The 21,861-nt window shown below is 37.3% G+C and overlaps 1 protein-coding gene across 4 annotated transcripts in view; it reads right to left on the bottom strand.

Annotated features, from left to right (window-relative positions):
* TTC39B (tetratricopeptide repeat domain 39B) overlaps positions 1-21,861 on the bottom strand; it is an 83,661-nt gene that overhangs the window by 12,066 nt on the left and 49,734 nt on the right. For all 4 annotated transcript variants that reach the window (XM_054185742.1, XM_054185745.1, XM_054185743.1 and 1 more), the window contains 14 exons: positions 20,217-20,348; positions 18,248-18,324; positions 17,301-17,368; positions 15,615-15,679; positions 15,348-15,453; positions 13,906-13,971; positions 12,142-12,250; positions 11,186-11,253; positions 11,039-11,098; positions 10,565-10,726; positions 9,392-9,483; positions 8,954-9,074; positions 6,672-6,783; positions 2,103-2,220 (listed from right to left, as the gene is read on the bottom strand). In XM_054185742.1, coding sequence (XP_054041717.1) covers positions 2,103-2,220; positions 6,672-6,783; positions 8,954-9,074; positions 9,392-9,483; positions 10,565-10,726; positions 11,039-11,098; positions 11,186-11,253; positions 12,142-12,250; positions 13,906-13,971; positions 15,348-15,453; positions 15,615-15,679; positions 17,301-17,368; positions 18,248-18,324; positions 20,217-20,348 — 1,356 coding nt within the window. The remainder of the gene's footprint in view (positions 1-2,102; positions 2,221-6,671; positions 6,784-8,953; positions 9,075-9,391; positions 9,484-10,564; positions 10,727-11,038; positions 11,099-11,185; positions 11,254-12,141; positions 12,251-13,905; positions 13,972-15,347; positions 15,454-15,614; positions 15,680-17,300; positions 17,369-18,247; positions 18,325-20,216; positions 20,349-21,861) is intronic.

Below are 21,861 nucleotides of genomic sequence, written 5' to 3'. Positions count from 1 at the left end.
CTTTGTTGCAAAGACACGTTGCTGGCCCATGGTCAACTTGGTTGATGGGATCATGATGCCCAGGATTCCCAGGGCATTTTCTGACAAGCTGCTTTCCATCCAGTTGGACCCCAGCCTATGCTAGTGCATGGGGTTATTCCTCCCCAGAGGCAGGGACTGGCACTTCCCTTTGTTGAACTTCATGAGGTTGCTATCAGCCCATTTCTTCAGCCTGTCCAGCTTCCTCTGAATGACAGTACACCCATCTGGCATATCAACTACTCCTCCCACTTTGTATCACCTGCATATGTGCTGAGGTCGCATTCTGTCCCATCACGCCAGTCCTTAATGAAGATTTTTAAAACTATTGGCCCCAGCATCGCACTCTGCATTATTCTACTGTTGACTGGCCTCCAGCTGACTTCATGCTGATGATCACAGCCTTCTGAACCCAGCAGTTCAACCAGCTTTCTATTCACCCCACTGCCTGCTTATCTTGTCAAGACTTCATCAGTTTGTCTGTGATGACTGCAGGAGACAGTGTCAAAAACCTTTCTAAACTCAAGATAAAGAACATCCACTGCTGTCCCCTTATCTACTGAGCCAGTCATCTCATAGTAAAAGACTGTAAGGATGGTTAAGCATGATTTCCCCTTCATAAATCCATGCTGACTACTCCTGATCACCTTCAGGCATTTGGAAATGGTTTCCAGAATTATTTAGTCGACCTTCCCAGGGACTGATGAGAAGGTGACTGGCCTGCAATTCCCCAGATCCTCCTCTTGCCCTTATTGAAGATAGGAGTGACATTTGCTTTCTTCCAGTCCTCAGGAGCTTCCCCTAATTGCCATGACCTTTCAAATATAATGGAGTGTTACAATGATGCTGGCTGGCTCCCTCAGCACTTGTGATTATATACACTGGTGTCCCATGTACTTAAGTATGTTGAGTTGCCATGGACATATGTATGCCTAGTCTGTTCGCACTTTTCCCAACCTGACCCTCCTCCGACAAGGGTAATTCTTGCATGTTCCAGACTTTCCCACAGGCTTGCTTCATGGATCTGGAATCCCTGAAGGCTGATCTTGCCACTACAGAATGAAGTGAAGAAGGCATCTCATATCTTCGCACGTTCTGTGTCTTTTACAATCAACTCTTTGATTCTTATCTGAACAGGGTAACATCAGTCAATACTGCAGAATGAAAAAATTTGCAACAAGCACTGCAGAAGCTCTCAATGTTTGGAGAGCAACACTTCTACAGAGGCACCTCATCTGCCAGGACAAGCCTTGATGCACTGAAGGGTGTCTTAAAGCAGGGAGACTGCTTATATCATAAAGAGCATTCTTTTAACTTGTAACCAATCAAGCCCCACTGCCCTGAAACTTGAAAAGTGCTTGACTAAATTCATTTGGGATCTCAGAAATGGCAAGAGAAGGCAAGATGGCAAGAAAATTATAAGCAGCATTAGAATTATACGTAACAAATTACCCTTAAATACTATTTTTCTAAATTATTTAGTAGAAAATCTGCATGTGTAAAAACTGCTTTTTCAGCCTGATTTCTCTACAAATTCTTAAAAGTTTGTAGCTATGATCAGTACACGACTCAATGTTATGTAAAGTTATTACAGTAGACATGGATCTGACACCTAAAGTATTTGATGAATCCACAACACAGGAAACTCAAGTTTTCCACTGAAACAAGTAACAACCATTTCTCATCTACAAAGAGAAGCATTAACTACTGAAATAATAAATCCTGAAAAAACACCAAAACAGGAAATCCATGTGAATTATCTTTACTTACATTAATAGTTCTGTAAATACAAAAATACTAATTCCAAATGTATTCAGATAAATTCATTACCCATCAGTTTGATTTATTTGATCTAAAACATCACATTTATATAAAGCTATATAATGTTAATATGCTATAGAAAAATACTAGCTAAGTTTTGTAGTTCCCCAACTACTTTTAGAGGGATTTTAATTCCAGCTCCTTAACAGGAGGTTGAAGTTTAATTATTCAAAATTCTAACTGATAGCTTCTACAGAAGTATCAGAAATTTCACCCAAAGCTACAAAAGGTAAGGGTAAAAAGTCTGTTTATGTTATTTTTACCTCTGAACTACTTTACTGAAACACAGTTCAGCTTGCATGAGTCTTCCCAAGTGTTTCAGGCAGAGGCCCTTCAGTAACTGCAACATGCACACATCATCCATATAGTATTCATTGCGATCTAAAAGCAAAAGCAAGATACATCAAAAAATTTGAAGACATCATGAAAAGGAAAATTAGATCTTCAGTAGGGAATATGTATTCAGACTCAGGACTTGGCTTCTCAGATTTTATACCTCAAAACATACATAACCTTCAGGCACAATTTTAAACACTAAGATGCGGGCATAACATCTGTATCTTTCTCTGTAAAGATACAGGCTAAGAAGAAATTGAAACATCCAGATATTCCCCAGTCGTTTGTATCTGTAAGTCAGTACAAAGCAGGCACAAACTGGGGTCAGTTAAAGATTTCTGTACTTGTAGCATCTAAAACAGGAAGCAAAACCTACAGTGAGACTGAAACACCCTTCACACTACATTATCTTAATAGCTTCCCCTGTTGCAGAGCACTGGCAGACCTCCAGTACGATCAGTAACATGAAAAGCACAAGAACACACTAGGACTCTGTCCCACAGAACTTTTCGGAAGCATTATTTGGCAGTACAAATTCGAGAAAACAAGTTTATTAGTATTCCCCATAATCTCTAACAATTAAGAAGCTTCACTAGTAGTGTAGAACATTTTGAAAATTCAAGAAAGTTTTATATTCAATAGGACTAAAAATATCAGATGAAAGAGCTTTTGTGAAGCGATTCAGAAATATAATCTTAACGAGCGTGGTCCTTTTTTGTTGCCTTGGTTTATAGCATTTGCTGGGTGCAGGGAAGGAAAAGAAAGGAGCGAAAACACATACGGATAGACAGATGGTAGCACATATATTAACAATTCAGGAAGCAAAACACTCACCCTTCAGATCATGTTGTTTACAACTAATTACCAGCTCTCTAAGGTCACATTATTTTTTTTTTTTCTTAATAGTCTGCCAAAAAAGTCCTACGTAAACAGTTCTGAAACACGCAAGACTAAGGCATCTTAGGATTCAGCACAGTGTTTTGCCACTACATTCAGGCTTATTTCTGCCTGTGTTTAAACCCAGAAAATCTTGATAAATACTAAGTGACAGACTGCGCTTTTAGTGACAGGTAGAAGCGCAGTGGGTGAGTATTTTGCATTCCCTCTAGCCTGTTTTGCTAGGCTAAGGAATTGCATTCATGTGACTGTCTCCTAAAGGACTCATTCACTGAAATTACGGGGGGCAAGCACTGATGTCAGTAAAAGCTTGCCAGTCTTTAACAACTTCAACTAGTATCTCCCTGGTATTTCCCACAGGAAGAAAAGCTATTACGCCAAAACACTGTCAGTAAATGACAGTAAATGCACAGGCCAATCTAATACAGGCAACCTTGCAATACATGTGGGAGAACAATCTTCCTGCAGTCCTCTACACCGGAGGAAATATCATTATCGGGATTATAAAACACACAAAAAAATTTCAATTTTTTCTTGAAGTTACCAATTACTTTTTTATATCTTGGAGATGACACAACTGTGGAAAAATAAGATTTCCAGAAATCCTGAGGAAAAAAAATAAAATAATTTCTAATGCCTTTCATCTGTTCATTCTATCATCTCTATTTTCAGCTTGGTATAAAGTAAAACCACTTTCAATCCCTGACAGATTCCTTGCTGTGCCTGTTCACTTGAGGGAAATGAAGTATCAACAGCTCTCTCTAAGAAGTCTCAATCCCTAAATGACCTCTGCATATAATTAACACACTTTTTTACAGCACCTTAGCAGTCCTTTAAAGCTATCTAGTACTGACAGCTCTCTCTTAAAATAATACTGTATCCTTGCCACACTCTGCTAATAGCCTTAATCACTTTCTTTGGGTCTCAATTCAGCAGCAATTCTGGTAATCAGAGTCTTTATCTTGTCTGAGTCCACATCTTTAAAAGCAAAAAAGCAAATCAGGGTCACAGATACAAAGTCCAGAACAAAACTACACTTGACTGCAGTTATTACTAAAAAAGATACAGAAAGCATAACAACCAAATACGCTACCAGATTACATCCTATTTGTAAACTGCATATTTCAAATAAAAAAAAATACTGGTTTTATTTCTGTTTCTTTTATTTTGGTACCTTGTGCATCTTTGCTTAGGAACTGGACAGGAAGTTTACTTCACTGTTACAACGAATTAGCACTTGCAGTACAAGCCTCTGCACAATACAGCACTGGATCCCCAACAGCTTCTGCCAGAACACTCTGCACAAAATTCATGGGAACACGACTTTATTTGCACATCTTGCATATTGCTACCTTTTGGTTTTAATATGATAACAAAAAAAGGAAAACACTTGAGATTTAAGAGGCATACTACCGACTTTGCAGAGATGTGAACAGAATAAAAAAAAAATCAAGGGACTCAATTCAGTCTTGGCCTTGCAAGTTACTCTCATTTAGCTTATTATACCATCAAGATTTTACCACTATGCAGTTCTTGTATGTCCTTGTATAGCTTCTGATGCATCACTTCAGTTTACATGTAAACCGTAATTAGATGTACTCCCATGTTTCATAATTAATGTTTTAATGATGTAGCAAAACTAACTTTTGCTCAACTGCTGATAGGTGTGATTAAAATCTAGGTTCAATAGAAATTATTTTTAGTGAACTACCCATAAAAACAGTTTCATGTGCAAAAAGATAGTATTTATTTATTCACTGTAGAAGAATGCAAAAGAGAAGTCTACCAAGAAGTTCACAGGATAGATGACAGCAGCTACCTGATAAAACCAGGTACACCTGGCTGCAGCAAACCTGTTGTAATAATGGAACTTAAGTTCCTCTACTCCTAAAGACTGATTCTCCAACCATTACCTTGAACATCTATGCTTCAAATACATCACTATCTAAAATCACAGTCAAGTTTATTTGTTAAAAACATGTTTCAGTCTACAACTAGCAAGCACCTTTTATTTTGCCAGAATAAAAAAAACTAGAGAGTCTCATGCATAGTACTTCATTATTTCTTTTATACTGAGTCATGGTCTGCTCAGTATGTGTCCTCTGTAGTAAGGTAAAAGCATGGTGTAAATTGGTTTAGAAAAAGTATTTTTCAGACCCATAAGAAATTAGCAGATTAGGCTCCGAGAACGCTCCGAGACTGGAACGTCTTAGGAAGATTGTCCTCAGCACAAGAAGGACATGGACCTGTTGGAACAAGTGCAGAGGAGGGCCACAAAGACGATCAGAGGCTGGAGCACCTCTCCTATGCAGACTGGCTGAGAGAGTTGGGGTTGTTCAGCCTGCAGAAGAGAAGGCTCTGGGGAGATCTTATAGCGCCTTCCAGTACCTAAAGGGGGCCTACAGGAAAGATAGGGAGGGACTCTTTATCAGGGAGTGTAGTGATAGATAGAATGAGGGGTAACGGTTTCAAACTGAAAGAGGGGAGATTTAGATTAGATATGAGGAAGGAATTCTTTATTGTGAAGGTGGTGAGGCACTGGAACAGGCTGCGCAGAGAAGTTGTGGATGGAAGTGTTCAAGACCAGGAAGTGTTCATCCCTGTTCACATCCCTGGAAGTGTTCGAGGCCAGGCTGCATGCGGCTTTGAGCAGCCTGGTCTTGCGGGAGGTGTCCCTGCCCACGCCAGACATGTTGGAACTTGATGATCTTTAAGGTCCCTTCCAACCCAAACCATTCTATGATTCTATGAAGATTCAGTTAAGTTCTGTAACTAATGATCTCACATCCCTAAGTTTTTCTGTAGTCTTCTGCAGCACCAGTCAAACTGTATAATCACAGAATCACAGAATCTTAGTGGCTGGAAGGGACCTCCGAGATCATCGAGTCCAACCACATAAAAAAAAAAAACCACACACAAAAAAACCCAACACACCACACACAAAAAAAAAAAAAAGCACCCACCTACTAAACTCCACACCCACAACCCCACACACAACACCCCACCACAAACCAATAATCTTGGGCACTAGAGCATGCCCTGAAGAGCCATGTCTACACGTTTCTTAAATACCTCCAGGGATGGTGACTCCACCACCTCCCTGGGCAGGCTGTTCCAGTGCCTGACCACTCTTTCAGTAAAGTAATTCTTCCTAATATCCAATCTAAACCTCCCCCGCCGCAACTTCAGACCATTTCCTCTGGTCCTGTCATTATTCACCTGGGAGAAGAGGCCAACACCCACCTCTCTCCAACCTCCTTTCAGGTAGTTGTAGAGGGCAATGAGGTCTCCCCTCAGCCTCCTCTTCTCCAAGCTAAACGTGCCCAGTTCCCTCAGCCTCACCTCATAGGACTTGTTCTCCAGACCCCTCACCAGCTTGGTGGCTCTCCTCTGGACACGCTCCAGCACTTCAATGTTCAATAACGAATGTATTGAAGAACCACTGCTAATTTTCATGTGGCTCCAAAGTTTCCATACTCAGATTTAATAGCACATTGCCTGAGGCAAAACTTACCTCACAGAACATTAGTGGACAGAAGCAAAGAAAGATGTCAGCATTTCTTACCAGCTTATTAATTCCATTTTAACTAATCACTTACTAGTTTCATTTTGCAGAGCAGTTTCTTCTTTTTCAATTGTCACCAGTAAGCTTTCAGTGAGGTCTGCTCTTTTGCCCACAATTGCAAAGCCATTCCAAACATACATCATTTCCTGAAAAAAAAAGAAAACCAAAAACACTGGAATTCATGGAATTGCATAAATATTTAACTGAAGATTATCTCTTGGAAGGCTGTTATGGAACATTTTGAGCACATGAAAATACTGCCTACAAAGACCTGTTTAAAACAATATGAAATGTTTCAAAGCCAAAACACTCACGGTTGAGAAGCCCGTAGATAAAAGTATCTGTATGACTTCAAATAACCACCCACAATGAGTACAGGACATTCTGTCAGTTCCATGCAAGTTTACAAAGACAATCACGTTTATCTAAATAATCATTCAATTAAAGTTGTATAAGAGTACTTATGTATAGGGGTTGCAAGATGACATTGAATGGGTGTGGGCAAAGTTAACCTGGGTTTCTAAGTTTTGAAAGTTTTGACACCTTTTTAATGGTTTCTATCATGTGTTTTCACAGATCTTTAAAAACAAAACTGAACAGATTTTATCACACGATAGTCTACCATCACACATGTAATACATCAGCAACTGGTTATTTTAGGTTCAATTTGTGGCCTCTGCCATACAAACTGAAGAAGGAGCTGAAAGTAGTTACTTCTACAGGATTATAGATAAATTTGTGTGTGTATGTAAATACAGTATACACATATACACGTGCACCCAAACACACACTCATGCGTGTGTTTATATATAGATGCTGTAATCTATAGGCTGTTACCTTCCGTATTGAGGAACACTGGAAGTCGATACAACTTTCCAGATAAAAATGTGGTTTCAATACACACATCCAACATATGCTTCCAATGTAATTCCTACAAAATCTGATTTTTTAAAAAAAATAAAAATGCAGGCAAATCCTGGCACAAAGGTTCCCAGATGCTTCAGTACAATAGTAAGCAATGCCGGTTACGATGCCTTAAGTATTATCACATTGTAACACAAAGAGAATGAGAGAATAGACACGCAGAGTTAATGCTAATCAATACGAAACTTTGCCCAGATCTTTACTGAATAATTGCAAACACAAGAGTATCATTTGTTCTACTATATTTGAATTGTAATTAAACTTCTGAAATATGAAACCTGATGTCATTCTGAAGCTGATATAATACATTACTGAAATATTTCCACTTCTGTTTGTGCTGTAATGTTGTGGGTTTCAGAGGGAGAAAAAAAAATGGTTCTGTTGGTGCCTGAAATAGCGTTATGGACACTATCAAGTATGTTATTCGATTCGTTTTAACTCTCTAGTCCTGTCTAATTTATGCTTACTGCATTAACACTTATGTTTATTTTAGCTTAACCCATGACGGAAAAATTCTTAAATTAAAATATACTGATTTGACAGCAAGACCAAAGATACATATACTCACAACTGAATAGCATTGTGCTGTACAAGCCCAGGACAACTTTATTACTTAGGTCTTTATATGTAATTGAGTATACAATGAATTTTAGAACTGATGGATTAATGTTTTTTTGACTCCTCTTTCTGTGTCAATGAGCTCTAATGTAAGAAATTTCTTCTCAAATTATGTTTTTCATCTTCAGTTGTTCCTAAATTATCCATGTACAAAAATTGTAGCCTCACATATACAAAGTACCACTGCTGTGCAAACATAAACAGACTGTGCAAGACTAATGCCTCTGAAGTTAAAAGCATGGGAAATTAGAATAGCATAAGTTACCATTAATTTCACCTTTTACTTTGATTCAATATACAGGAAAAAAAAAAAAAAAAAACAAACCACACCAAACACCCAAAAAAACCCCACACCCCACCACTCTTCATTTTCACAAGGAGAACAGAAAGTGCTGAAGTGCTCCTTAACTGGAGGACAAGGACTGAAATCCTGCCAAAGTAATGAACATGAAAACATATGCTAGAAACCCATGCAGGTTATTAGCTGAAAGGTGACTTTCAGCCTCATGTGGCAAGAGCAGTCATTCTCTGTATGTTTGAACTTTCACATGGAAAATCTGACTCTGGTGTTGGACCGCTAATAGTTGGTAGCATGGTCCAGTCCCCAGTACACTTCACAAAAATCTCATCGTATAAATGCAGTAATTCTTAAAAAAATAATTAAAAAAAAAAGCAGACACATACTACCGGATAATATTATTATTTCCCTGTATAATTAATTATACTTATTTCTTTTCTATTTGAAAAGGACAAAAAGAAAGCAAGCATAAATACCAAGGCGGGTAATATCAGCTTCACTGGTTGAGAACTTGCATAGCGTCGAGCTTTTCTTACTGCAAACTTCTCAGTTGGGATAGATTTACCTGCAATTCTCTGTTTTAGGCCATCCACTTGTCTACAAGGAGGGAAAATAGAAAACAAAAGTTGCTTTATGTAATTTTTATTTCATTTTATTTCATTTACTAAGATTTGCTGTTCTCCTCTGAAGTATAATGTCTTAAATTGTTTCACACCACTGAGACTGCAGCTGCAGAATGTTTGTTTGCTGATAAAAGCAGCATTTTAAATATTCTGACACTAAAAGCAAAGAGAAAAACTGAAAAGTTGTTGGTTATAAGTAGGAAGTTAGTCATACAAGACAAAGATACTCCAGTCAAAAACTTCTCTATGGGAGAATAAGACTGCATGCCTAGTTGCTTTATAAATGTTTACCTGAATAAAGATACAATGTCCTCACCAGTCCTTTTCAAATCATCCTCTGGAAGCATACATAGAATTGCTGCCTTCTGGAATACGTATATTGCCTATTTAAAAAAGAAATAGCAACATATTACCACATCTAATTTGTTGTGTTCAGTCAATATACTAAGAACTCAAATCTCTAAGCCCACTTGCTGCAGCAAAGTGTTTCCAGTAATTCTCAGGCAGGTGGAACTATAACATTTTATCTTTTTTTGTCACATAGTTTATGCTATGATTTTATTTTCAACATATTTCTTACTATTCGAAGTAAGTTAGAATGCTAAAGGTGTCTCCTGCAAATAATAGGACAGTTTATTACGCAAATCACTATTAAAAAGGTGAGGTTAAATGACACAACTATTTTAAAGTCAATTAATGTTATTATATGATCTGTTATGTGTAGAGACATGCCTGAAAAAAACAGAAGAAAATATCTGAGTACTAATTCAAGGAAGGTTCAATAACTGGACTTTGCAGAGGAAAAAAGGAAACATCCATAATTCTATTCAAGACATTTGTACTTCACGTTGAACATACTATTCTTTTCCTCTTTTGTCAAGAATTGGATATACCCCCTTTTCCACCAAGCATAATAAAACAGTAATCTAGAAAGGAACAAACAAAAGTGATGTATCAAAAATTATTTGCATTTTGTGCTTGGTTCATACTTTGAGAAATGTTTTTACACAGGAAAGGTAGATAGCCCAAACTTTTCTTGTGAGACCCTGTCTCCAGCAGCCTTCCAATTTCATGTCGCAAGACATCTGTTGAGTAGGTCTGCTCTCATCTGTTTATAATTAACAAACACAGTTTCTTCAGCCAAGTTTTATTAGTGAATGTTAGAACTTGACTTGAGATGCAAGTTAACAGTTTTACTCTCCCTCTTCTTTCACCACAGCTATGGTAAGTACACCTGTTTTAAGAAGGCCTCAAACATTGCTATTTATGGCTCTGATGCTTCAGAACATGCAATGAAAATTCCTCCTTAACCACCCAGTTAAACTTACCATTTTGGTGCCATTGTCCCTTTGCTTATGGATTTCATAAGAAAGCAAAAGTTACAGTTATTGTGTGAATTGAAATGCAAATTTATCTCTGGAGAGGCTACTGGTACATTATAACAACGTCCACCTGCCCATTTACCTTAGACCACCTGCTCTCTTTGCTGAGCAGGTCTGCATACCGATATGCCTGAAGCCAGTTCTGCTGGAAGGTGCAGCACCACATCAATTCCCAGTAACAGAGATGATGAATCTGTTTCCACTCTTGCTGGGATGCTATGCATTCTTGGAACCTCAACTGCGCCTACGATGTAGTTAAGTAAGAATGATGAAAATTGGCTCAATTACTGCTCCACATGAGAGTCATGTCTAATTACAAATTCTTTCCTAGCATGTAAGTGGAGAACATTCGACTAGTAAAATGAGATAAACTTCCCCTTCAGTCTCACTTACAGAGACTGAGAGAGAGATGGAATCAATATTGACACTGAATATGACCAGGGATATAAGCATAATTTTCAGTCCAACTAGAATAATTTACTCAGATGAATCAAATATTTTTTCCCCAAATTGAGCACTGAACAAATAAAAACCTTAAAAAAATAAATTGATTTACCTTTTCAAAATTTCCTTTCAGTATATCTATTCTGGCAGCATAAAATAGAATAATGGAACCCTTGAAAAGATATAAGAAAAATACCCAGTTACTATTTTAAGCTTAGGTAATTATATTGCTGTTATAAAATTTATTGAGAATACACACATTTGGAAATTTATGGAGGTAGGGTTCGAGGAGACTGTCTGCTTCCTGAAGGTTAGCTTCCCCCGTGCCTAGAAAACATAACAAACCAACCTCAATGTACTTACGAAAAAAAGTTTCATAGATTAAGCTTTTCATTTCCCAATCATATTGTGGCTTGAATAGATTAACGGACGATTGCTTTTATGCAAAAGCAGAATTACTTTATCATATTGTGTTTCTATAAAAATGAATTTTTGTCCTGAAGGTACTAAGTGCTTTTAAGATAGTAAATGCCTGTAAGTAGAAACAGAATAGAATATACGAATATTCTTTAAACTGTTCCATTATAGATCCTAGTTATATTTTTAAATCCCTTTAATTGTTTTAGCAAGTTAGGAAAACATTCCTCAGCTGCCTCCTTCACTAATTTTGAGCTCAGTAATGAAGTACAGGTGACACTGAAAGAAATGAAGTTCTCCTTAATTTCGTGATGAGCCTGAAGGATAAGGACTAAAATACTTCCAAACTAAAGAATGTGAAAATATGTCAAAGATGCATACAGAATTAATGGTGACTTTTAGCCGCATGTAGCAAAAGTAATTAATTCTCCACATGTTTGAACTTCCAAGTAAATTGTTTGGGAGTACAGAATTATTTCTGGAGATAGTTTTCATAATATCTGACGTTAATTTATGGGTAAGAACTTGTCTGAACTAAAAATATTTTGTGATATTTTGCTGTTGCATGTTGAGACAGGCCTTGAAATGGAACAAGATGTTGGTATATGGTATCCACCCTCACCGTTTCTGCAGACATAGCTTTGTCAGAGATACTCGTTTCAGATCATAATTAAGTATACAGCAATCTCCTGTTACAAAGCTAATTGGCCACAGTTTTGAAGTTCAGTTTAAAAACAAAAAATCACAATAGCTATCATAATGCGTAGCATGACTGAACAGCTACACAGTGGGTCTCACCAAGGATTAAGGAGACGTAAGTATGATAAACCAACAGGGTGAAAGTACACAGAATGGCCCTCAAACTGCTGCCAGACGCGCCTTCACGTAGTTGACAGAGGCCCAACTCCTAAGAAACATCACAAACACATGCAGAATTAACTATCAGTATACAGAGTTACTTTTAATAGTTTCTGGCTCCCCCAAATCCACTTTTCCTTTCAGATTTCGTAATTCAGCACTTAGTTATCTCAGATCCATGCAACCTCCTACCAAAACAGTTCTGTCACAGCTGACAGCACTCAGCGAGGAGAAGATTAAGCTAACACTGAGTAAAATAACACATGCATTTCAGTGCTCTAGTGAAATGGGAACACCACACAGACCATGCAGACACACAGGTCTACATCCCTTCCCCACTATTTCCTGGCTATGAGCCTTTCAGAGTAAAGTCTTTTAAGTCTACGTTTGGTGAGAACCTCTCTCAACCGTTCCAGTGCTATTTGTCAGCAAGAGCCTTCCTTTGCAGAAATCCTGTTATCCTCAATTCTCCTCCAGCAAGCCAGGCACCATTTTGAGGTTCTGATCAAAATATGTCCTCTGCTGACACACCAACTTCTAGCCACCATTTCCAGAAGCTACAATGGAATTTGTGTGTGCTGACAAAAGGAATCCAGATTCATGTAGACTTATTCAGCTCTCAACACATGAAACTTCTTCCCATCCTTCCCAGTTTACGCCCATTACATATCAGCTTGACTGCCTGGGGGATTGCCGAGACGAGCTCAGAGCTTGCCTGCTCAAGAGCAGTGGCTCTTCACAATAGTATCAGATTTTAACCTTTTTGCCCCCAAACAAATATTAACCTAACAGGAGTTTTATTGCACAGCAACTTGAGGAGTTATAGGAGAATTAAAAAAAATGAAACCATACAAAAAATTGTGGTGATACTCCAAAATTGGTTGATCTTTTCCTTTCAGCTTTTATTGCCTTTTCAGTCAGGGCAAAAATGTCTATTTTAGAAGAGCTTCAGCATGAACCAGGTCTTTCACAGGAAGAAACAGAATGAACAGGTCTCTACTGAAGTCTAATTTTACACAAGCAGAATCATATTTGTGGACAAACTAACAGCAATAAAACCATATGGTGACCCATTGTCTCAATAATAAACTTGAATTTTAGTTTTGTACAGTTCTGTGTGTTGATTGGTTTGTTGTTTGGGGTTGGTTTTTTTTATTTCTTACGGGTGGCAAAAAGTTTTAAAGGGCTGTAAGATACTTACAAAACAAGGCTACGTTTACAAAAACAAGGCTATGATGACAAATACTTTCCTCATCCATGAGAAAAAGATGTATTAAGATTCCACATTGACATATGATATTCAGAAATTCCTTCTCCCAAAGAAATGGGCTTTGTGGGTGGAAAAATGTAGAACTGTGACTCTCCCCTCAGTTACTGGTATGAGGAACATTAATTTCTGACTGCATAGGCTAGAAAAGAAAGCTGATACCCTCTCCTTAAGGATCAGCAAAAGGAAAGAAAATTGCAATTTGAAAACCCCCTCTGAAGCAAACTCATCATTCCCCATGTTGTTCAAGATCAGGATATCACTATATGTGCTTTTACGCCTATCATCTAGCCCACTTCTCATCTTTTTAACCACACTAAAATACTGATAAACAATACAGATCATCATATTTTTAGTGTGAAATATATGATGTTAAATCCACCCAGTCTTTATCTGACAAAAGACTAATTTAAAAAGACAAATATCAGATCCAATACCCTATTGCCAGAAAATCCAATGAATTCTAAAAGTCGAAGGATCCTTCCTGGTAAAAGCGACAGCATCTGAAATACATTTCAAACAAAAATAAGATAACGGAAAACTTCTGTACATTCTTTAAAAAGAAGTATAAGCACAATAAACTTGAACCAAAAGTGACAGCTACTGTATTAAATGCCATTATACATTAGTGAAAAAGTAAACCACAAAAGAACTCAAAAATAGACATGCATGATCAACAACATACTGAAGTTTGCAGCTTCAGGGAAATTCAGACTTTTGATGATTATCCATCGTGGAAGCAGCAAGACAGAGTCCAGCTGTGCTTCTTCAGATAATGACAGATTTTTCTGTCTTCAGCTGATCAGAATTGTTTGAGAATTGTGGGTCATTTGGAATGGAAGTATTATCTATTTTGGTAGTACTTACAACCTACAATTGTCATTTTCCTTTACTCCCAATCAAAGGACACAATGGTATCACAAAAGTTCTACTTGTTCCTACTTTGGGAGTGCTGAATTAGCAGAGTAGCAAGCATACCTATTTTAGAAACGCTAGCTATTGCTACCATCTTTTAGCCCTCTATTACATGCACTTTTTGTTCCCCTTGTAACTGCTCTCTCCACATCCTACACAACAGACAACTTACAAAAATCACAACCACCTTTTCAACAAGCATTACAAGAAAGTCTATTTGACGGTCAGTGTTCGAAAGCTCCATTCACCCTAACAGATTCTGCCCAGCAGAGACCTTTTCTGTTAAGCTTCCTACTGAGGAGACTTCATGAAGAAAAGGAAAGGTCAGAACACAGACATCTACCAGTTGCTTGGGTTTTGAAGACTGACCAGGTACAGACAGACCTGAATTATTCTGACCATACTCAGAACTACCCAGCTCCAGTCTGGAATGATACAGAAATTAGTATACCAGCAGAAATAACTCTCACCACTGCCACAACAGATGTGAAAAGGTAACTGTAGTAAATTGTAAAAAAACCCCAAAACACTAGTGGATGTACCTAGTTTTCATTTGCACAGACTCAGTAAACTTCTGCTTATTCTTCTGAATTTGTAATTATCTATACCACTGACGCAAAAGTATGGTATATATGGGGATGTTAGGAAAAGCAGCCACTCCAGGTATCCTGTAACCAACAGCATAAGCACCTTAAAAATTCCTGCTACACACAGGTAGATGTGTGTAGCTGCTTTCCCTCTCAAAAAATATATATATAAATTAGTCCAAGATAATTAAACACAATTCAGAACAAATTTGTAGAAAGATCCTAGAAGGCACGCATGCAAAAAGCCACTGCTGTTTTCATATTGCATAAAACCTTCAAAGCATGTGCAATTTTAAAAACAGGATTACAGTACTGTAACTGCAAAGAATCCTACAAAATTATCCCAATAGCCTTTCTGTAGTCTGAAAAAGTCATACCAAGTTGAATGCTCCAATTCCAAGTTTTACTCCACCTTCAAACTGGTAGTAAGTTTCAGTTTTGCTTTTGTTCCCCTGAGTCATCTGTACCACCTGATGACATTCTCTTTTGATGCAGAAAAAAAAAAAAAGGAGAGAAGAGGAAACATGACTTAGAAATTATATGAAATATAATCATTACAATTGCTATAAAAATATTTCTTTTTATTTTGGAGGCATTAAGGCAACTGCACCAACATTGAATCTAAATGCTTTCTAATGGCTTACTTGTATATTTGGTAACTCGTCCTAATTTTGAGGCCACCTTTGATAAAGTTGATCATGTTTTCATCCTGGAAGAAAAAAAATTAACTGTACAAAAATGTGTATTCAGCTATTACATATAACACATACACAAAAATCCTCCAGTAAAATTTATATTTGTTTATAACTTAATAGTCACTGGAAATACTAAAAAAGGTTTTTCAGTTATTAGACTCATCTCTAAGACTGAAGTTAACACTTGCTTTAAGTTGTCAGGGAAACATTTCTCTGGTGCATGTTACACATCTTAAAACTTAAAAGGGGAGTGAAAAAAAAGTAAGAGTCACTTTCAACAGAATTTCCAACGCATATAAATGAAACAAGAAAGCTCTCCACCAGATGGTGCTGTAGGACCTTTCAGAAAGCTTTGAAATGCCAATTCTGACACACACAAGCAAGCCTAGGACCTGGCAGAAGACAAACCAAAGAATCCTCTGAACATATGAATTCCCATTGCTGATCAACAGTAATCACATGTACTACCCAACATATGCGCTTGTTAACCTCTAGAAAAATCAAAGTAAAGCCACAATGCACTAACCAAAAATAAATTCCCAAAAAAGCGAGATGGCTAACAGCTCCACAGGATAGAATTTTTTCTCTTAGAATTCACATAGAAGGGAAACATGTAGGCATTTCAGAAATGCACATTTGAATACTTGAATACTGCATATATGATGTGTAAAGTGAAAAATCACACACACAAAAAAGCCTCAGAACCATTAACCAACAGAAGTTCTGGCTTCCATAAAAGGGTCATCTCAATCAAGACCTCAATTGTTTTCTCTGCAAGACCGAACACACAAACTCAAGTGTTTCAGTACAAGCATTTTTGCTACCTGTTTCTGAATGGCTACATTATCATCATCATCCTCAGATGAATCAAGGTCAGTCAAAGATGAAAAATATGGGGCATGACAGCAATCAGCAGAGCAGGGTATTGTAGTCAACAGCAATGGATCTCTGACATGATGGATAGCGAGGTGCTGCTTTAGAGAAAGTACTCCTCTAAGGTTGGTTTTTCTTTCATTTTACACTGTCATAATTTGAAAACATAGTAGCACAAAGTCCCTGAACCAGAAGCTAAACAAGAAGTTCCACACAGTGTTAAACAGCAGATCTTTCTGTGAACTATATTATTACCTCAGTAAAGCTAAGGAACGCTCATTTTATAACCATTCATTACTATTCTGCTCCTGACAACATGTGAGAAGTGCATGGAGAGTGACACTGAATGGGAGATAAGTGTGCATGAGTTGAAGTTTTGTTAGTTGGGAAACATTCTATCCTTTCTGCGTGAAAAGAGACTTGCACTTTCAAACAAGACATATCCTCATACTTGAACATCTTTTTAAACAAGTACTGGACGCTGTCAGATGTGATGTAAGTCAATTAAACATACCACCTGTGTAAGGCTGCAATATACCTTAGGTTTTTGATTCCTGGGTATCAGTAACATCACTGGTTATTCACATAAACAAAGAGAAGAATTACTATACTTTCAGTCACTGCCACGAAATAACACTCATTTACTAGGAGAAAATCTGTTTTTTAAATAGCATACCTAGTGTGGGAATGGTGTTTTACAAGTACTAACATACTTTCCTTTAAACTGCTATACAGAAATACAGAATAAACTATGAACTTTACCTGTACGAAGGTGAGAGCTGCTTTCTGTAGTAAGCATTCAGCATAGCAGATTTCAGCATGCATTTCCTCTATATAAGAAAGAAAAGTTATTTACTGTCAACAAAGTTATTGTCAATATTCTCTTTTTGGAATAAATGGAACAAATAAAATGTTGCCAAGAAAAGAAAAAAAAAAAAAAAAGCAAGATTCTGCTGTTGCTGTTTTAATAACTGCTGAATAATAGCTGCAATACACAAATCCCAGTAGAAGTAGTAATTGGAAAGCTAAAAATAATCTTCTATTTCACTTCTCCTCAGACAACACTTTTGATCTTTCCAGACTTGACTTCAGACTACGGCAAAAGCTACTTGTCATTCTGGTGGCTGCTCTCCTGTACTTCCCATTGATCCTGAGTTGAAATATCAGCCTACAGCAACTAGGTCTTCCAACCCTCCTTCCATGTCTTAGAAAAAACTTTTACAGGTGAATGCTAACGCTCACTGCGGCTCAGGCTTTTTCGAAGTCTGGTAAGACACTATTAATGGGTTTTCAACCTGCTTCATGCTCAGCAAAACGGAAGCACCAGGTGGACTTTCTGTCCTCATGCAGCACTAAAGTATTTGACTTAACACATGACATGAGTTACTCTGCACTCATGCTGCAAGACCAGCCACATGCACAAGGCTGCTCTACGTAGAGTACACGCGTGGTGAGTTTGACATGTCCAGTATTAGAGAGGATTCTTTTGTGTCAGGTTAGAAAAAAAAAAGCATACTTAAGCATCTTAATTCATGCATGCTCAGAGCCAAAAAAATAACAACATTATGCTGAATCCCGCATTTTGAGAAGCTTTGCATTCAAATTCAAAAAAACTACCATGTAGGCGGTTAAGTATATTAGTACATGTTGGTCGGATGTTTTTGAGCTTTTTTCACTTTGTTATTTTAATTTTATTATAAACCACTTACCTTCGCTCAACTGATCTGCTGACTGTTTAGAAACTAGATTGGACAAGGATTCCACCACCGTGTTTCTTTTTCTGAATCTAAATCAGTTGTACACAGAAGAAAAAAAAAACACACAGCATGAGCAACATTTCAACACAAATTTGAACTTAATTATTTACAGCTCTTAAACATTTCAAACCACAACTTAGAGGGACTCTTAGTAAAGGGATGATTTGCCAGTAGTTGCAATTCTTTGAGTAGTCTAATTGTGGACACTGGTATGTATCTAGGCTCAGAAGCCTATCCAACCTTGATTATGTTCCAAGCATGCATTTAATCTACTTTAAGTGTACAATAGCTTCCACCCGACTTCCACCCACCAGCTCCGGAGGTCTCTCTGACGCTGGGCAAGCCACCTGAACTGCACTTCAAAGTTTTATGAATTATTTTTTTCCATTTCTTAAATTTGTGCTCAGAATTAGAATGAAAAATCAAAAGGAGCTCTAATACTTCAGTATCTTTTGGCATTTTATGCCAGATATGATGCCAAGGTCACATATTCTACTTTCAACAGATCTCAACTGTCCATGTTATAAATTACTAGTTTATTTTAGTATGACATTCAAAAAATAAATTTGTTACTATTTACAAACAACTCGGCTTTATGAAGAAGCTAAAGAAACAATTCTACATTCAGAAAAGCAATGTATTTTCTAAGTCAGGAAGTCATTAATTACAAATACTGAGCATTAGCTTATCGTTTGTTCACAGTATTCTGCACATTGAAAAGCACAGGATCCTGACGACAAGATTACGACACTACAGATTAATGTAACACCAAAAACATGCTCAATTAAGGCACATGTAGTTCTGGCAATTCTTCACCTTTGAGTGTTTGATTGCCTTTATCTCACATTTTTATGAGTTTTGTGACAGACTAAAGCAGAGCATTTATGCATAGAAGTTTGTACCCTGCTGAGATGGCAGCCCTTATTTGAAACTATCTGAAGTACAAAGAGGCACCTAATTTTCAGACATACTAAACATCATAGTTCAGATGAAACTGTGAATCAATAGCAAACCTGAAAAAGAGGCAGAAACTGCTGACCCTTTGTTTTCTTCAGGGAGTACCTGATAATTTCGTCCCATTTCCTTTTCTTTTGACATTGTTAAAGAGGTCATGTTAAATGTCTAAACATTTGGAGGCAATTTCTTTGGAAACCATTCATGATAAATTATGGTAAACCAACATGATAAAGAACCAGCACAGCAGAATAAAGCACTCGTTTCTGTTTCTGTTGGAGGCTTGTTAAGCACTTTAGCTTTGACAATCCATTTTGTAAGTTTCTTTAATTAAAAAAAATAAAGGTCACTAATAACTTCTACTTTCTACCGTATTTCATTGCTGTTCCAAGTAAGACCAGAAGGAAAAGGTTTGCATCATTCTTGATGGGGATAACAGCCCTTTAATTTAAAGGTAACAAAACACTTCTAGTCGTAACAATAATATTAAAATTGCATGGTTTTAGAAGAAACTTCAGTACAAGCTAACGAGCTATTAAACTACTAGGGTCCGCCTTTGAAAACAATTTTTTTTTTTTTAAATTATTTTCATGATGAAAGGGAAAATTCAAAATACGGAGTTTTTAAATTCTTGATCCCCATGGAAAACAAAAAGTCACAAGCTGAAATAGCTCAGGTAGTTCAATCATGTAGTGTCAGCTCATATGTAGGTCTACAAAGCCAACCAGCCACTTACCAACTTCAGAGGCTACACACGCCCAGACAGAAAAAGTCTTTTTTTCCCCCCCAATCCTAGGAAATACACCCTTACAAATAATTGGACAGCAACAATCACTCTGCCTTTCCAGATTTACATCGCTATCACACTGACAATAGCCTGCTTTGAGAACATACAGACAGCTGGGATATCTTACAAAGAACATTTACTGTGTTAAGTACCTCATAAATGTTCATTGCTTGGGCTTACCTTTGGCATGTTTGCAATGCTTCCTTCATTGTAGAAATTCCCATTTGTATATCCTGCTGTTCAAAGGTCATAGCAGCTTGCATAACTAAAATAGTGCTGTACCCAAGGGCATGGTACATACTATCTTTAGACCTAGGGCAAACATATAAGTCTTGTGCATTTAAGCAAAACTTTAAATTTCAATACAAAATTAAACGCTGAGACACTTGCCTTAACTTGTGAAAAGAAGGAATAAAGTAGGAAAGTAATGAACATGAGAATATAACCTAGCAAGTATCATCATCCACTGGATGCTACACATCTGCCTCCACAGGATACTGTCACAGCAAGTTCCAGAAAATAGCCAAACTGGGTTATGCAAACATTTGCATCTAATTATATGCCATTTATAGTCCGCTGGTATATCTATTTAATTTAGCTAATTAAGCCTTGATATAAATACTCATCTGTCTGCTTTCACTTAACATAAGAATTAAGGACATCCTCTAAACATTACTACTTGATCCAAAGATACAAAAATCTGCATTTGTGTCACAGAAAAGCCAGTACACGTATGCTCAGTCCTGCATAAAAGGCTACACTGAACCAGCCTGGATTTCACAACATAATTACATGATTAAAAAAAAAGATTGCTGTTGGAAAGTGGCTACTGGAGGTCATAGCCAAGCCTACCATCTGCAGTAGCACAATTGCCAACTTGACATCAGGTGAACTCAGGTTTTGTCTAACCAAGTTTCAGAAGTTCAAGAAAACGATGACTGCATACCCCTCTGGCGGCTTCTCTGGTAGTACTGTACTATCAACGTACCTTTTCCTAATGTCCAGTTTGAACCTCCTAAGCCTCAGCTTGTGGTGACTGCCTCTTGTTTTACTGTTTGCCACTGTGGAGAAGGATGTCTCTGTCTTTGCGATTTTCCCTCAATAGCTCCAGACCACTATTAGATTAATCACCAAGTCTCCTTTTTGCCAAACTAAAACAAACCCAGCTCTCACAATCTCAATGAGTCATATGTTCTAGTCTTCTAGCCACGCTGCTAGCACTCTGTCGGACCCTCTCCAGTTTCCTCAACTTTTTTCTTCCCCCTAAACCATGAAGCCACCCGGCAAATGTAATTTTCAAAGACAGAAAATTTAGGCAGAGTCAAGGAAGATAGACCCTTGGGCTAAGTGTTTATTTCTTAAATATATCAAATTTTTACATTATTTAAGGACTTAAGTTTAACTTTCACTAACAGGCTATTTTCCAGTAAAACAATTGGGCTTGTTCTTTTTTAAAGGTGGCTTTTTGTTTCCTTGCTAGGTTAGGTCCTCTTTGCAGATTAGCTGAATATGCCATATAATAAACTCAAGTCTGTTAGGCAACTGGGACTCAAAGCATCAAAACCATGGAGTTTAGAATACTTTTTTTTTTTCTCTGTAGCAAACGTTAACTAAAACAAATACTTCACTTTACATAAAAACACTATTGTATGAAACAAGTGGTTTTTTGTTCTACAACGCAAAATTAAATACATAAGAAACATACAAAAATATTTGGGTAATATGTGTGTATTTAGCAATACGCACATGCACAACCCTTGCATGTAAAACTTAGTATTTTGCTATACTACCCAAAAATAGTTTTGGCATACACAAGTGCAGGTGG

The sequence above is a fragment of the Rissa tridactyla genome, chromosome Z, assembly GCF_028500815.1.
Source record: "Rissa tridactyla isolate bRisTri1 chromosome Z, bRisTri1.patW.cur.20221130, whole genome shotgun sequence".
In the NCBI taxonomy this organism is placed as follows: Eukaryota; Metazoa; Chordata; class Aves; order Charadriiformes; family Laridae; genus Rissa; species Rissa tridactyla.
The sequence above is the reverse complement of the archived record's forward strand: the minus strand, read 5'-3'. Positions and strand labels throughout refer to the sequence as shown.